Source organism: Hevea brasiliensis, chromosome 6 (assembly GCF_030052815.1).
Source record: "Hevea brasiliensis isolate MT/VB/25A 57/8 chromosome 6, ASM3005281v1, whole genome shotgun sequence".
Taxonomy (NCBI): Eukaryota; Viridiplantae; Streptophyta; class Magnoliopsida; order Malpighiales; family Euphorbiaceae; genus Hevea; species Hevea brasiliensis.
Genome location: NC_079498.1, coordinates 12373541 through 12391685, shown reverse-complemented (window position 1 = coordinate 12391685; position 18145 = coordinate 12373541). Strand labels below are relative to the sequence as shown.

At 32.6% G+C, this 18145-nt stretch overlaps 1 protein-coding gene across 2 annotated transcripts; it reads right to left on the bottom strand.

Annotated features, from left to right (window-relative positions):
* Window positions 1–5019: 5019 nt before the first annotated feature.
* LOC131168744 (inositol transporter 1-like) lies at window positions 5020–11571 on the bottom strand. 2 transcript variants are annotated; one of them, XM_058148403.1, is made up of 7 exons: window positions 11117–11571; window positions 10806–10989; window positions 10563–10633; window positions 9953–10288; window positions 7477–7584; window positions 7205–7390; window positions 5020–6062 (listed from the first exon to the last, which is right to left on the bottom strand). In XM_058148403.1, exons 2-7 carry the CDS (start codon window positions 10945–10947, stop codon window positions 5409–5411), a joined length of 1497 nt encoding a protein of 498 aa, XP_058004386.1. In that variant the 5' UTR covers window positions 10948–10989; window positions 11117–11571; the 3' UTR covers window positions 5020–5408. The 2 variants fall into 2 exon arrangements, with proteins under 2 accessions (XP_058004386.1, XP_058004385.1); XM_058148402.1 differs by having other exon boundaries at window positions 10806–11571.
* Between the last annotated feature and the right edge of the window lie 6574 nt (window positions 11572–18145).

Genomic DNA, 18145 nt, shown 5'->3' with positions numbered 1-18145 from the left:
ACAAGCATGTGTATCTTCACTGATAGAGTAATGATTTTACCTTTCTAATTTTATTGTGTAATGAATTTTATATGAATATTTAATACATTATTTTTTTAATATACAGAATATACCTTATAACATACCAAATTATTAACACTAGTTGCTATAACCAAGTGAGAAAATGTAAAAGGTATTGTCATTGTTGCATGGAAGTTTTTAACTTAGCAGTATAATTTTAATACATATGATGTGTTGTGATTTTATTAGTTTGGTGTACCAAATCATCTAATAACATTGTGTTCCAAGTATATATAATAATTCTTCTTTGAATTTTGTATTGAAAGTCATTTAATATATATAACTTTGACGCTAAGTATTCTTAGCTTTAGTTAATATATAGACTTTATAAAAATATAGCAATTAAAATTTTAAATTCATAAAAATATAACTTTTAAATCTTTAAATTTCATAAAAATGTAATGAAAAATGTATAAATAATGTTTTGTGCCACAATTAGTAAAAATATCCAATGTTTAAGGCGCATGGATGTGACATTGAACAATCAATTAGTTTTTTTTTTCTTCTACTGATTTATGTAAAATTTAAAAATTATAATTAATTAATATTTTAAGTCCTAATTCTAAAATTCATTGTAGAGTAATGAAGGTTGAAGATGAATTGAAACACAGACTCATTGCAGAGTGCAGAGCAGTATAGAAAGTTCAAGTTCCAGCAAGCTTTAAGTATGTAAATGTGGAGTCACAGCACTTATTTGGACTACAATGACAGATGGAAACCATGGAAAGAAATTTCACAGCTCTGGTAGACTAATAGGTATAATATGGAAGAGAAGAGATGCACCTTCTTTCAATTGGTTGACGACGGAACGCCTTGTAATAGATATAAAAGAATATTTAACAATTTGAATGAGAAGATAAAAGGTTGTGAGGATGAAATTGAGGGCTATAAGGATTCAATTGAGCTGGGGAGGTTGAATTGATGACAGTGGTAAAGCAAACTCGGATGCTTATCAGGCTTTTGGAGAATGATCTAAGAATTGAAAATGAAGCGAAGCACTTGCTTGAATAAGAGACAACTCTAAAGCAATTGGTGGAATACATGCAATATGCAATGAGGCTCAGAAGACAGGTATAGGTTTTGTATTTGTAGTAGTTAGTAAGTTATCTTCACTACGCACAGAAGGTGTTTGTAAAAATGTCTGTGTGAAGTGAATTGGCACAAAATTGCCCATGACTATGTTATCTGTGTAATTCTGCTTGATATGATGAAATGGAATATTTATGTTATGTTATTAAAATAATTTACTCATGATAAATGCATAATCAGCTGTACAAAAGCAATTCATGCTCTCAATCTATCATGTATTCTTCTGTATTATTCTGCCAAATCCCCTTGGATCACCTTCTTGACTTTCCTTTTTGCTCTATAACACAGTTGTAAATGCACATTTGCCCCTAACTGCCTTTGAAACTTCTTCTACATGGCTGTGACATCCAAACCATGATTACATATTCCTCATGTCTTTAGCATATTTCTCAGATTTTCAGTTGTTGCTAACCAAACTGTTAATGGAATTCCCTTTGGCAACTATGATTATGTTTAAAGGTTCTTATTTGAAATGTTGTATTGTCTTTTGATTTGCCAGCATGGATCCTTACTCCACAATGGCAAGTATCATACACTTGTGAAATTATTTTTATATTTTTATGTAAAAAAAAATGTTAAAAAGTAATTATGAATTAGTGAACTATTAATTTTAACAAAAATATAATATTTGTTCATTTATTTTTTCAAGATGTTTATTAAAATTTAAATGATTAAAATCACTTTGTGATTAAACCAATCAAAGTTAGTTATAAATCACTAAAAATCAATTTATAAAATATTTCAACTTAATTTATTTAACAACATTTAAAATAGTAATTTAGGGAAAACAAAAACTTTCTTTTAAGTGAAACACTTTTCAAATTAAAAGACCAAAAGATACTTTGGTTTTAAAGTTTAAGGACCAAAAGATACTTTAAGTTTAGTTTTTTTTTTTCTTTTTCTTTTCTCAAGATTTGAATATATGGGCAAAATATACATTATAACCAATTTTGTAACAGAAAAAAGTCAAAAAAAAAAAAATACTAATTTTAAATCATTCCCCACAACTTTTTTTTTCCATTAATCACTAGAACAAAATCTCCTTAACTATAAAATTTAAAATTCAACATACTTTTTACTAAAATTTTCTTTTATTAATTGACCTTATACATAATTAAGTGAAATTCTTATAATTTAGTCTTATTTATAACAAATTCACAACTTATAATAAAAATATTAACTACTTCTATATATTTGAGAATAAGCAACCGCAATTGAAACTATGGATATAATTTATTTATTTTATTTATTCTACAAATATAAGAGTAAATTTTCTTTTGTGAAAGGTAAAAATATAAATAAATATTCCAATTAAAACAAAACAATAATTAATCCAAGGTCATGTGAAGGAAGAGTGTTGGGATCTTTCACCTTTGTTGCCCCATTGGTGGGAACTTTATAATTGTCCTTTGCATTATGGCTGTATCCTTGTTTCCCTTTGGTTTCTTATATGGGTAGCATCTTATTTCAATTAGCATATGAGGGACTTGCTTTCTTTCTACTTTCAATCATTGTCATTTACTTTTTCTTATTAATGGAAAATGATTTTATATACATCTCAATACACACAAATGTATATATATATATATATATATATATATATATATATATATATATATATTAGTCATTTTATATATATATATATATATATATATATATATATATATATATATATATTAGTCATTTTATATATTAAGAACAGTAAATAGATTAAATTTTATCAAATATTTAATATAAATTAATTTTTATCAATTATCAGTTATCAATTATCGGTTATCAATTATATTTAATAGTGGAATCAAGCAGGCCATAATAAAGCTATAGAAGCAAATTCCAATTGATCATCAATCGTTACTTGTGTCATCATAAAGGACCAGATGACAAAATGGCTGAGCCCAAATCAAAATTTATGGGTGGGGGAAATACTGATTGATTGCACACCTTTCAGCTAAATGGCCAAAACTTCCCATGACAATAATTCCTGCTCCTTTGTCTGTGGCATCATTCACAAGGTTTTGAAGCCTATCAAGCAGGATGCTCTTGCAAGCATATTGCTCCCATACCATACCTTCCAGCATGTGGTGGACCCTATAAAAATTAGCAAAAGGAAGAAGAAATGTCATATATGAGTCCAAGGGATATGATTTCATACAAGAAAGCACACTTATTCTGAAAGCAAGTTGCTCTTTTCAAAAGAGGTCTTGAAGAATTTTGATATGTATTTTCAGTGAAATATGTCAGAAGTGTGTCATTTGAGCCTAAAAGAATATATGGATAACAAAATATCATTATTTTCCTATTTTTGAGAGACTCCCAAAGCCTCAATGGGCCAATTAAGAGAAAAATAAAATTATTTAGTGCACAAATATCCTCACTAATAATTATGTTAGACTCATCTCCCGTATTTTATAGAGATTCCATGCTTATATAAAGTAAGGAAGCATTAAATTTATGTGCTTTAGGAGTATTGTAAAATTTTCTCTTCCAATAAGTAGGTGAAGACTTTGGCCTTGTTTGGTTGGGGATAAAAATGATTTTATTTATATGCATTATCAAATCAACTTTCTGAAAAGTAATGCATTTTTTTTTTCGCATAAGAGAAGTAACTTAAGACTTGGTAATTCTCTAATTAAATATAATATAATTTATTAATTTATCTTTTAATTTATTACATTTTATATTATTTTATGGATATTATTATTTTTTATAATTTAAAAATAAATAACTTTTTGAAAAGTTAATTTATATAATAAATATATTTATATTGTACTTTTTAAAAAATAAGTTACTTAAAAATGTACTATTTTTAAGAAATATATATATACTTTTTAGAAAATGGATAATTTTAAACCAAACAAAGCCTTAATAATTTGATTTTGATGCAGTTAAGTCACTTGTTGGAAAAGAACTCTCATGTTGCATATAATAGATAAAATGCAAACTATATGTTACAAACTATCATAAATTACATTAGTTGTTAAATCCAGCACTAAAGTCATCTTTTTTATATATAAATTAATTGGGTGTTGGTGCATTCTTCAAGAAATGTTAAATAAAAAAAAATTTTGATATTGGTGGATGAATTGGTCAAAAACCAAATCAGAGTGGCCAATCATTATAACATTTATAATAATTTTGGAGGCTGAGGCTGAGGCGGAGGCTGAGGCTGAAGGTGCATTCACATTATGCATTGTCAAAAGAAAGCAGAAGTAGTCTCTTTCAGGATTGCATTGGTTGAAAAAAATTGCAAATTTTTTTATGATGTCAAATGAATTTCATCCATCTCTCGTCTCAATCCATGTATATATGATATTTGGAAAAAATTGAATAAGCTTGGTAAGATTTCAGCTAAATAAATTTCAGTACCTTTTAATTAAAGTTAAATAAATTTATATTTAATAAAATATTATTTTTTCAATTTTTATAATTTTTTACATTTTATTTTAATTAAAATTAATAAATAATTTTTAATATTTAAAATTAAAAAAATATTTTACTTAAAAAATAATATTTTATTTAGTATTGACTTATTTACTTTATTAGAAAATATATAAAATTATTTTACATAAAACTTAATTTTGAAGACTTTTCCCAATGATATTTTGTCCATTTTCTTATTTCAAACATTAACATTTAACAACCTTATTTATGACATTTTTAAGGTGTTTTACAAGTTTCTTGTGAATTTTGTGTTTTTGCCGACATTTTATTTTAAGCATTGAGAAGAGGAAACCCATACTTATATTTTTTGGTTGGAGAAAACACTTAAAACGACAAAGATGTCTTACTTAATTCCTTCATGAGCCCAACCCAAAAATAAACAGCCCTAGGCTTTCTAATTGGAAGAAAAATGATAGCAGGAGAGAGCAATTACTTCAATGCTAAGTTTAACGCATCAGCATCACATATAATCTTTACACCCAAATACAAGAAGGCGAGTCCATGTCCCTCAAATGAATACAACTTCCCACATATAAAATAGAGAACACAATTCTAAAAGAACAGCCTTTCCTAGGGCGTCACTTAAAAAGACTCCCAGGATTCAAGGCCAAATTGAGTCTTACTTGCATACATCTAACAGTCATAAGCTTCATGTCCTTCTCCAAGTTTTAAACCCTAGAATATTTAAGACTGCGCTGAACTGATTTCAAAATATTTCCATGCATATCACATTTATGGATACCAGAAAACTATGATAGATATAAACTATCTTCAAAACCTTTATATATGATGCTGATATTATTGGGCTGTGCACATGCTTATGGCGTTTCGTTTCCTTGCTCGAGAAGGCTCTCGGTGTTATAACTACTGCCCCAAGCTCTCTGCTTCCATACCTGTTCCACTTCAACGAATGTGAGCCCTTTAGTCTCTGGCACAAACAGAATCACAAACACAACCGCTGCGACAGCCACACCTCCAAGGATCAAGAAAGTTGGACCTGTTCCCACAGCACTGGCAAGTGAAAGGAAAGTTTGGGCCACGATCAAATTAGAAACCCAATTCACAGTAGCTGCCATTCCACTACATATCCCTCGATAAGCCTCAGGGTAAACCTCTGAGTTCACAGTCCATGGAACTGGTCCCATTCCAGGTGAGAAGAAACAAATGTACAAGGCTAGCCCTAACACTGCAAGCCACCCATAGAGTGAATTTGAAGAATCAGATGATTGGCCAAAGAATGCCCCAGCCAAGATGGCAAGAGAAACAATTACACCAGTTAAGCTTGAGAGAGCCAACTTCTTCCGCCCAAAATGGTCAATAAGGTAAATGCCAAGAATGCTTCCAGCAGCATTCATTGCAGCAATGATGAGGGAAAGGAGAAGTGCTATTTGGTTGGAACTAAAGCCAGCCATTTGAACAATAGTTGGGCTATAGTACATAACTGTATTGATGCCTGTGAACTGTTGAAAAGCCTGCAACATCACAAACATCTGGGTCAATCATAAAGCACTGAGAGTTCCTAGTTGCAAGTAACATTTTATCTAGTTCATATAAATTCCTTTATATATATATATATATATATATATATATATATATATATATATATATATATATTTTTTTTTTTTTTTAATTTTTCCTTCCTTCACTTGGTTGCTTGCACAACTCACCAGAAAGTTGACAATATGCAGCATGATATCACAAACACTGACAAGATTCCTAAAAGCACGTCCAAGCAAATGCAATCACCTGGACGCATATTCAACATAACACATTTTCTTTTGGTTTATAGAAGAAAGAAATTCAATATAGAGAAGCACCAACAGCTCACATCTTGGATCTCTAATGCTGGAAACAGGTTGTGTCAAGAGCACACCAAACTTACGCATAGCCACAATTCTATATTCAACAACCAGGAGATGAATCTATACAATGAATTCCAAAGCTCACACCCTGTAAGTTCCATTTCTTGGAAGAAGGGGTCAACAAAAAAATGATTTACTGTGTACTGCACAAATCCAAATGGCACCTTTCTCGAGGCTAGTCCGTAAAAAGATAAAAGATAAAACAAGAAAAAAGACCCCCAACTAAGAGAGAAAAAAGAACTAATTTGAGAAAAGTGAAAGGAGATAACTAAAAGTACTAGACATTAAAGTGTTCAAAACACATTGAAATACTAGAATTTATTATCAAATAAAAAAGAAGGAGAAGAACACAACATGGACATTTATGGATCTAATTTCTTATCAACTAGACTAGGACAACTAGAAAGACTTGCAAAATGTTCATTCTTAATAAACAGACAAAGACTTGACTACAAAACAATCCTTATACTCTAGATGATCCAAAATTTCCACAAAAATATGTGAAAGCATATTTGCAAAAATAAGGATCTTTTCCAAATGAAAATTATATTATAAAATTGACCATTTGCCACATAACTTTGCCAAATGGTAATCAAGTACCTAGATGTCTTGATTGCAACATCACTGATGGAGCCTATCTTCCAATCCAGAGTGCAGCACATAGAATAATTAATGTTCATCAAGCATGCTCAATCTAATGATAAAGTCAGTATTAGGATGCATAGGAATTGAGAATTTTTGCCTGATCTTACCTGAAGTCCAGCCCCAGCAAGAAATGCAAGTCTTATTTCTTTTGATTTGAACACATCCAAGTATCTGATATTATTCTGTTTCTGGCGATCTTCCTCTGAAGAGGCAGATAGGTGATCAATTTCATCCTCCAATCGAGCAATGTCATATATTTTGGCAAGTACCATGATGGCCTTATCTTTATCATCCTGCATATTAAAATGAGAACTATTAGCTGGTTTGTGATGGTATTTTCAAAGTACTTTCTGCACAGAATGATTGGCACATTGAATACCTTCATAAAAAGCCAACGAGGAGATTCTGGCATACAGAGCATAAAACAGAACTGAACCACAGCTGGCACCGCTGCAACTCCGAGCATCCACCGCCAGGTTCCAGAGACCTGTCAAAGCAACAACATTAGAAAGCAAAAAACAAGACAAAAATTTGGAAAACCCAGAAAGAAAGAATAATCATGCCCTAAAATGCTGAGAATTTTGTATATGCTATGACAAGTTATTTCATTTTTGTCAACAAATTTGAGAAGATATGAGTTTTGCATTGCCCTATTTTGAAAAAAATTGTTCAATTAGCATTGTGGAAATAATGCATTAGCTTTATGCAATTTTCTCCTGTAATCAAACTATATAAATGTATACATGATTAATAGGTCCATGCCTTCTCTTTGAGCCTTAACATCAATAAAATAATCTCCAAAAGAAAGTTTAAATTGATGAGGCTATAATATTTTATACATTATTGAGAGGACCAACCAAGTGTGACCTTTTTTAGGGGACTAATTTTTCCGTGATGGCAGAGAAACAAAAACGCTGGCAAAGCTGGAACAAGAGAAACTGCAGTGATTTAAACAATAAAAATGGGCTAATAATATATACAGAAAAAGGTATAGAGAGTACTAGCCAAACAGTATTTCCAGTAGAAAGGCAACAGAGAAAATGAGATACTGTTACCTAACTACCAGGGATTTTTCATAACGGGCTTAAAGTCACTTGGCTCATACCAAAGACCAGGGACCATATAACACCTTCATCATAATGAACAAAATATGTGAAATAAACATCAAGAGTATGACATCAGCACCAAAGAACCAATAGAATCAAATGATCAATGTTTTCAAAACCTTTTCAAGTGAAAAGTACATCAGCCTATTTTAAGGTATAACTCCATTTAAGCCTCTAAGATTAGAACAAGGGAAGTTGGTCTTCCACATAATTATTAATTAACCCTCAACAAAAAGAAGTAGAGAGCATTAAGTTAAAAGTTTCCAAATGTCCTTGATGAGGTTAGTTAGAGACAACGATTGAGTTTCAATGATTAAGAGCAAGTTTATTTCAGAAAAAACTTAAAAATACAATAAATGCAATAAACTTTTAAGAATGCAGCACTCCTGTTGTGTTGCTTTTCTAAATGCAAAATGGAACTGAAAATTAGAGAAAAATTCTTATAAATGTTTTTATAGAAAGACTTAAAAACATAATTTGTATGTAATTTTTTATATTCTTTCCACAGAAGCAAAATCCAAGAGCATAATATATTGTCAAAATACAGTTCTCACTTTCCATTTGTTATATATCACACTATGCACTAGCTCACCCCATATAAGTATATTAATATAGTGAATATAATGATGCCAATGGCAAAGAGAAAAGGAACTATTTATAAATGCTATTTTGTATAAGAATATGAAAACCAAGCAATATATATTATAATGTTTTTAAGCCAATTGAAATCAGTCACATGCCATTAACAACAACTGCACTGTGGATCATCTATAATAGGCAGGAAAGAAAAAGAGGGAATCCGGCAGTGGTGTTTCTCAGTGCCAAATCTTAAAATGCAATCCCCATTTTCTATCTTGATGTCTCTTCAAAGCTGCACCATGAAAACTTTCACAGAACAGGGTATATACATGTGAATATAACAAGTTTCTTTGCTGTAACTTTGTACTTCAAAATAAAATTACTGAAGCAATTGGATACATCAGAAGCCAATCCAGAAATGCTGATGCAAAGAATGCAGCACTACTGCTCTCAACATCATAGAAACCACTACAAGCAACTTACTTAGGTGACCTTTTACAATTTTTCAGAGTCTTAAGAATCCTTTGAAAAGAGAGGGAAAAAAAAATCTTTTTCCATGTTAAATTCTTTGGCATTCATTTGAAAATTTGACCATCTGAAAGTCATTATTAAAGAAAAAAAAGAAAAAGAAGAAAATATTGAAACTAATATTACCAAATAGACTATTTGAACAAGGATATTCCAGTCAGCATGCCTCCATCTAAGGTTAGTTTATTTATGATTTCTAAACAACCAATCATAAGTATGATAATCTGCATAAAGCAATCATCCCAAAAGAAATGAAATTAACATAATCTAAATGAGTTAGAATAAGACCTGTCTTCAGTTGTTTATTACATGAGAGAGCCTTGTTTCACTTCAAATTGATCTCCGAGTCCTTTAAGACACACTTTCGCCTTTATTTTGGCCTCTCACAGCACATTCACTCAAGATTTTCACTTACACGGTTCACACACACACACACACACATACATATATATATATTTATATCGAGAATCAATATCCAACAATCTATTAAGCAATCCTAAACTGTCGGGTATATATTTATAAATTTCCACGGATATGGAATGATCAAAGTTGGGTCTCATAGTCTTAGTTTATTTCCAACAAAATGAAGATGCTAAACTATATTCTAATATGCCGCAAAGTAGAAGCAAAGATTAACCTGACCTCCGTAAAAGCAAGATTAACGAGATAGGAAAGGAACTGTCCACCAGTTATCATGAGAACATTTGTGCTCACTAGTGCCCCCCTTACTTCAGATGGAGATGCTTCTGCAATATACACAGGAGCTGTGACAGATGCGACACCCACACCAAGGCCAACTAAAAATCGACCCAGAATAATAATATATGGATCTGGTGCAGCTGCCATGACAACTGATCCAACAGTGAAGACAACATCAGCAATTAGGGTAGCCTTCTTGCGTCCATACGCATCGTTAATCCAACCCCCAGATGCAGCTCCAATGATTGCACCGACGAGGGCCATACTAACAATTGTTTCCTGCCAACTCAAAAAGGTCAGATTAACAAGCCAAAAATTTGAGGGCCTACTTAGATTCCAATTTCTGAGTTTTATCAACCCATCATACCACCATCAACATCTCATCACTATTCGAATGACAAAAATCAGATTTACTCCCTTCTTTTCAATTCATCTATGTAACTTTCCCAACCCACACAAACATGACACCAAATAAAAAGAAATATAAAATTGAAAGTTTTTTTTACATATGTCTCACATCACTCTTTTGATTAACCCAAAAAAAAAGTATCACCTGTAAGAAGCTACTCTGATTGACCACCTCAAATTCGTCTTTTATGTATAAAAGGGCCCCAGAAATAACACCTGCAACCAAACATCGTTAAATCAGAATTGAAACTAGCAAAAACCATAAGCATTTCATTTCACATCAGGTTCCCGATTGATCATAAAATCCCAGAAAGAAAAATTTTTATGTGCTTAAACGAAAAAAGGAAAAGCCGAAATTAATCAAGTCCAAACATGATTATGATGATACCTGTATCATAGCCGAAGAGCATACCCCCTATTCCAGCAATCACAGTTAATCTCAAAACATACGTGTTACTGAAATATGACATTCTCCTCTCTGGGAACAAATCCAAGTACCCTGAGCTTCCTGGCAACGACTCGATCGTCATCTTTCTTCCACCTTTTTTTCCCCTTTTTTCTTGAAACACGAACTAAAATCACTTAATTGAAATCGCTAGACGTACAAAAGTTTGCGATCAGAGCTAAAATCTAATCGCACAAAAACAAATTTACACTTATGAATTCCCCTAATGAATTTATATTAAAAAAAAAATTCACCCGTCTCTCACTCTTTCGCTCTCTCGCTAGCTACTATGAGCAGTCGCCAAGAACGAGCGTTTCGAATTGAAACAAGGCCCAATGGAACAGTCAATAAACCCCTAAAAAAGAAGGCTTGTTGGAAGGAAAGCAATTAAAGCAAGAATTACAAGAAGGAAAATAGGAAAAAAATGGAAAGACGTAAATCCTTGAGGTTGGTGATTAGTGAAATTAGGGGTGGAAAATGGAAGGCAATTGGATGCAGGCACATTAAGCCTGAAGTTTTTAAGAAAAATTTTATTTACTGATTCTGAGAATCTTCGCTTGATTGGATCAGGAAATTTCAGATTCTCCGAGAAAATGTGATTGATAGATTTTCTCGAGAAAATTTTGGAGCACCAGATTTAAATAATGTTTTCTTCACCAAGAAAGCCGTGAAGACCAGCCGCGACAGAGACTGAGAAAATTGAGGCCGTCCGCTAAAAAGGTCTCAATATAAAGGGAAAAGAGGAGAGCAACTTTGACACGTCATATTTCTAGAAAAATCACCTGGCTCTGTAACATTGGCCAGTGATCTGTTAGAACGACAGCCAAGTGAGGTTATCTTTTTCTACTTTTCAATTTTTTGTTGTATCCGTTACGTGACACACGTGGCCTTTTTAGAAGGACAGATAAACTAAACTTTCACTCGCTAGGCTGTACGAATTTGCTTTGGTACTCGCCTCGCGGCTAGCATCGACAAGATTGCTTCTGCAAGGGTCAGATTTAGCGAGAGTGAGAATCACGCTGTAAGTAGTCGAGTTTGTTGTTGCAGTGAGGGCATAGATAGAATATGAGGCTTCCGTCCGCTGTTAAGAAAGATCGTCCGTTTTTTATGGAGCGTAAAACACGCGCTTTCCAAAATTTGAGCATTAGATTGGAGCCACGTATGGTGTTTTTGGGTAAATGTGATTATTGATTAATAATTCAACTAATCGTTTTGTCCTATTTCCTATTTTATTTTAATAATGTAATTTAATATAAATTCCCTATATTTCAATATAAAATTTTATTACTAATTAAAAGTTTCAATTAATTTTATTTCGATTGTTAATATATAAATTTATTAATAATTGATATGATTTTATATTTAATAATATTTTATTTAATTTTAAATTTAAAATAAATTCATTTATAAATTATTTTCTATTTTCTTTAAATTAGTTATACACTAATGCTATATATATATATATATATATATATATATATATATATATATATATATATATATATATATATATATATATATATATATATAATTTTTTAAAAAATAATTTACCCTTTTCAGTAACCTTTTCTAATCTGACTGAAAATTTAGCTAAAAATATTATTTTCTTGATAATTATTTCTTTAATATAAGATAAGATTTTAATAGTTAAAATTTAAAATATTTAAAATGAAAAGTTGATTTTCATTTCAAGTGTTAATATATAAATTTTTAATAATAATAGATATAATTTTATATTTAATAATATATCATTTAATTTTAAATTTTGAAATAAGTTTTTAATAGATTATTTTCTATTATTTTTTAAATTGATTAATTTTATTTCATATACTAACAAAAGGTTAAACAAAGTAAAAAAAGAATAATATCATATGATAATTTCTAAATTATTATTATTAAAATTTTTATATTTAAATATAAGAAATATTTTTAAAAACAAATCTTTTAATTTGATAAATAATTTTTTAGTATATATATATATAATTTTTTAAAAAATAATTCACTTTTTCTAATCTAACTGAAAGTTTAATTTAAAAATATTAAAATATTTAAATAAAAATTGATTTTTAATATGATAAACTAATTTTTTATATAAAAATATATAAAAAAACATATAATACATACTATGCCACCTGACGATTTTTTAAGCTTTCTTAATAAGTTGGTAGCACACTCTTGTAAATAGGGAGAGCATTCGGTCAGTTCGGTTCCGAATCGAATCGAATATCAAAAATAAAAAAATTGAATCGCTTAAAAATATAAACTGAACCGAATCGATCATCTAAAAATAATCGAATCAAACCAAATCAAAAAATATCGATTCGGTTTAGTTTCGTTGCATTAAATCGAAAATATTAGAATTTTTATTTTTTGGGCTAGGTTATGCATCTTGGGCCGAGTTATGAATCTTGGATCTTGAGGCTTATGCATCTTGGGCTGAAAAATTATTTGGGCCATTTTACTATTCGGTTTAATCGGTTTTAACCGAAAAAAATAGAATCGAACCGAAAACCGAACATATTAAAATTTTCAAACCGAATCGAACTGATAAAATTAAAAAATCAAACCGATTGAACTGAAATGGCTTGATTCGGTTTGATTTTTCAGTTCACACCAAAAACTGCACAGCCCTACTTGTAAACCTATTTTGAAGGCTTATCCCTTCTCTCTCTATATATTAAATAAAATAATCATAAAGTTAATTTAAATATTTAATTTAATGATAATAAGTTATTTTTATATAAGGTTGAGTTTAGATTAAATATATTCATATTTTATAATTATTTATTTTAAAAGCATTAAATAAATATAAAAAATTAATTTTGGTGTGAATAAATTTACGTAAAATTTTATTTAATTGTAAATGGAAAAATTCAACGAAAATGTCATTAGAAAAGGGTCAGTTATCAAATGCAGTCTATATGGCAGTAGAGCTGTAGAAAAGTTTTTTTTTTTTTTTTTTTTTTAACTGAAGGGTATAAGTTGGTTAGTCATTAGTAGGGTTAGCATAATTCAATCTAAACTGAAAAAATCAATCCAACCAATTTAATTTAGAAATTCATATTAATTTATTTAAAAATACGATTCAGTTCTATTTTAAATATTTTTAAAATTGATTTATTCCATTCAGTTTATTTTTAAATAGAAATTTTCAGACCATCGATGAGTGTTATTTCCAAGAGCTAGACGACCAAACACCCAAAGCCTATAGCCTTAGACCATGTGCTTTGGCGCTCTTTTGGTGACCAGTATCTGCACTTGGCACTCTTCATGTGTTTTAATTTTTAATGATTGGTTATTGTGTTTTGTTATTTGTGTATCAATTTGTCTTCCATTTGGTTGTTGATTATGAAATTGATTATTGATTTTATTTCCCTTTATAAAATGATTCAATCTCTTAATTGTTTCCATTTGCAAATGCTTAAGAATTGAGATTTTAATTTTACTTCAGATAAAATTTATATAACAATCAATTGGGTAATATGAATGTTGAACATAATCTAGAACAACTCATCCTAAAACCAATGAATTGAACTGAACTAAGCTGAATTAGTTCAATTCAATTCAATTTTTTTCATTATTCAGTTCGATTTAAATTTTTAATAAATTTGATTTTTTGATTTTTGAGATCAAACTTAATTAAACTGACCAATGCTCACCATTAGCTAACAATAATATAATGTGTTATATCCAAAAACAATCGAATGTGTTTTGTTCAAATTGGGAGGAAGGTCCCCAAGTGGAAAAAAAAATATACTTGTATATTATTGATTTATTATTTAAAACTGGTTATGTTTGTATTATACATACTTCACTGGTAAGTAGGGGATAAATCTTCAAACTCTAGTATTTCTCTTAATTTCTGTATCACTGTTTTCTGCCATCTTCTCTTATCTTGGTATATCGGCTGGAAACTAGTAACTGCTTGATTCCTTCCTAGAAGGTAGAGCGATCTCTAGTCACAACGCCACGTACCAAACATGGCTTGTCAAACACCTAACCCTGTTTCTGAAACTCATCTTCAGACCCCTTCTCCCTCTGAGATTGTTAATCTCACTTCTTCTCTTTCTTTTTCTTCACCACTTCGAAGAACACTATCCTCCAGAATTGATAATCTCGTGGAAATATCCACTTTACCTGAAGATGCTCAGGTTGGAGAATCTCTTCTTCCTCTTCTCAGTCCATACAACATCTACAGACGATCTGGATCTTTGACCAGATCTATCAGATCTCTCATTTCTTCCAGAAGATCTTTGTCAAAAGAATATGTTCAGGCCTCCAGAATAGATCAATGCTCTCTCCAGAGTTCATCTGCTGAATAGTACGTAACCTTAGAAATCCCTCCTCAGCTCATCCCCAGATGGAGACAAGAAGGGTTTTCTCATCTTCACTTTGGAGCTGTTCGACTTATCCTCAGTCTACATGGACGACGAGGACTTCCAGTAACAGCAAGAGTATCACTCCTCGATACGAGGTTTTTACAGTATGAACATGCAGTGATAGGGACATGTCTTACCACTTTGCATGCAGGAAGTGTGGTATTGACGTTTTTTCCTAACTACAATCTTTCCCTTAGAGATCCACATCTCAGCACTGCTTTAAAAGTCCAAATCCAACTCACGGGTGCAGCCCAAGTCACATCTTCCATGATGGCTACGTTACACCACCAGATTATCTACAGGCTGCAAGATCATGCAGTAGATCTATCTCAGCCATCTGTATCAAATGATGCTCTGCTTGTGCTAGCAGACACTGAAACCACTCCAACAATTGTTCAGATACCTAGGCAACTGCCTAGAAATGAGCTTGAACAGCTCATCCCAAAGGATTGGTTAACCAATTATGAAAGGCTTCATTCAACCTCCCAACCAATCCAGATCACAGAATCTTCTTTCAGAAGGAATCCTGATGGAACAGTACAGACTTCCTTCCAGCCACCACGGCATTCTACAGGATCCTTGCCTGTATTCCAGACCATGATGGTCTAGCCATTAGAAAAGGAGCAAGACGACTATCCCATTGGAGCAGTAACACCAGACAATCATTACATCTATCCTCAGAAAATAGATGGTCACGCCTCAGGATCTCCTGTGTTCTGGAGCATGCGACGAAGATTGTGACTGTTGAGACAATTACTGGGAAAATGAATATGACCATCCTTTGTCTGACAAAAATTGGAGGAAGCTCACCAAACAAATAAGAAGAGCCTCTTGCAAACCACAACAAGTTCTCAGAAGAGACTATCCAGATAGTAGCCCATGGATTGGTATCCATGAGGAAACCAAGCAGAAGAAGCCTCTTCCCATCTATGAGCTTGCCCTTGAGATCATCAGAAAGGAAGGAAAGAAACTACCCCCTCTCAAACCAGTTTCTTCCCCTCCGACTTCACTTCCTTTGGTGCAACCCTGCATGATGTTCTCACCTATCTCTTATGAAGCAGATTTTCCTCCATTAGCACAACAGACCAACCAGCAGACCAAAATCTCCACCAGACCTTTCATTCACTCAACTAAGGTTGATAGTGAAGGTCAGACAACCCCGATCACTCAAGCTGAAGAAGTTTTGAACTGGCAAACCAAGAATACTGCTGTCCAGAATAAGGCACTACAGCGTATTGATTCCAAGATTGACCAGGTCCTCACCAAAACTTAGCATGTTGATCAAAAGATTGACTCCTTCACTACTTTTGCCCAAAACATGTACAAGGACTTACAAAGCAGAATTACCCAGCTTGATAGAGATCTGAAGGCTTTGATCCAACAACGGAGATTTGGTGTAGAATTCAACCAAAAGGAACAGGAGATAAGAAGGCTGAAAAAATAGTTGGCCCAAGTTGAGGCAGATTTGCATAAGCCCATAGAAGCTCCGGTCTCTTACAGCCCATTCAGCCCTTTCTCTGCTCAAACAACTCCTAATCCTTTTCCTCCTACTCCTGAACCTACTTACTCTCCTTTTGGACCTTTTAACTATTCATATGAACCACCTCCAACATACCACGTGTCTCCTTTGTTCAAGCCTTCTCCAACACCTGCCAGATATGAGCCAAAGAGTCCATCTTCCTCGGAAGAATCCCATCCTCCAAAAAAGAAAATTGATAAAGGGAAAGACAAAATGTATCCTGATGCTCCTCCTCAGCATATGGTGTCCATACCCTCTGAGCCAGAACCAGAAGAAGATTCTTCTGATAACTCGTTTGATGACAGTGAGGATGGACGAATGGATATCACGACACTGCTCATGGCTGATCCTCAGCCAACAGCCTCCCAAACAGGTCCTTCACCAACCACAGATTCTACCAGTGGCACTACAGGCCCTACGGGGCCTCCTCAAGACCCCCATGTTGAGATCCCTGATGATGAACCAATTTTAGATTTTGGACTACCAGGCGCTCCACAACAGACCAGGCCCAATTCAGGCCCATGGTTCACCTTAGATGATATTCCCCCATCAAAGTGGAGAGATCGCCTTGCAGAATTTAAAGCTTGGCTTGATGTCCAAATGCTCCGGGAAGGTGCTGACTCCCACACTATACTCAGAGAATTCATCTCTCGAACTGTTGGCACATTGCAAGATTGGTTTTCCTCCATTGGAGAATATCAGAAAGCTCAATTTTGCCACTTGACTCCATTACAAGCAGTCAACGCTCTCTTTGCTGAGTTTCTCGGAGATGCATCCTTATACAGCAAGTAGTTAAGACAAGAGTTCTTTGATATGCGCTGTTGTTCTTTAAAAAGATCAGACATTGAGAAACACTACCAGCGCATGACTCAACGTTATTATCTGCTTAATGGTTACAATGATGTCAACCTCAAGCATACCTATATTGCCTCCCTACCAGAAGCATTACAACCAGAACTCCACAGAAGTATTGCTGCTACCAGAAGAGCAATGAATACTATCAGTATAGGAGAAATCCATCAAATGACTCTGGCCTGTCTGGACAAAATGTGCGAACAACAGAAATTGTTCAAAGATATCATTGACAACAGCAAAGCTTTGAAGAATGTATGCCAAAAGTCTCACCTTGCCATTAAATGCAAGGAAAAGAACTGTGAATGCAAGCCAAAGAAGAAAGCACATTACAAGAAGCATCCCTCTGGGTTCAAATCCCCTTTCAAGCAAAAGAAAGGAAGAAGGTCAGTGAGATACTTTCGAAAGAAAAGAACAGGTACAAAGAAGTCTGACAGGTGCTATGTCTGTGGCAATCGAGGTCATTATGCCAAGAACTGCCCAAAAAACCCCAATAAGGCAGTTAAGCTATTACAACACATACAGCAGGCTTC

Coding starts and splice junctions, on each gene's coding strand:
- LOC131168744 (XM_058148402.1), bottom strand. CDS start 10,947: ATGACGATCGAGTCGTTGCCAGGAAGCTCAGGGTACTTGGATTTGTTC. Junction 10,634..10,805: donor GCTCTTCGGCTATGATACAG/GTATCATCATAA, acceptor GTTTGGTTGCAG/GTGTTATTTCTGGGGCCCTT. Junction 6,063..7,204: donor TTGCTGGGGCTGGACTTCAG/GTAAGATCAGGC, acceptor GTGATGTTGCAG/GCTTTTCAACAGTTCACAGG.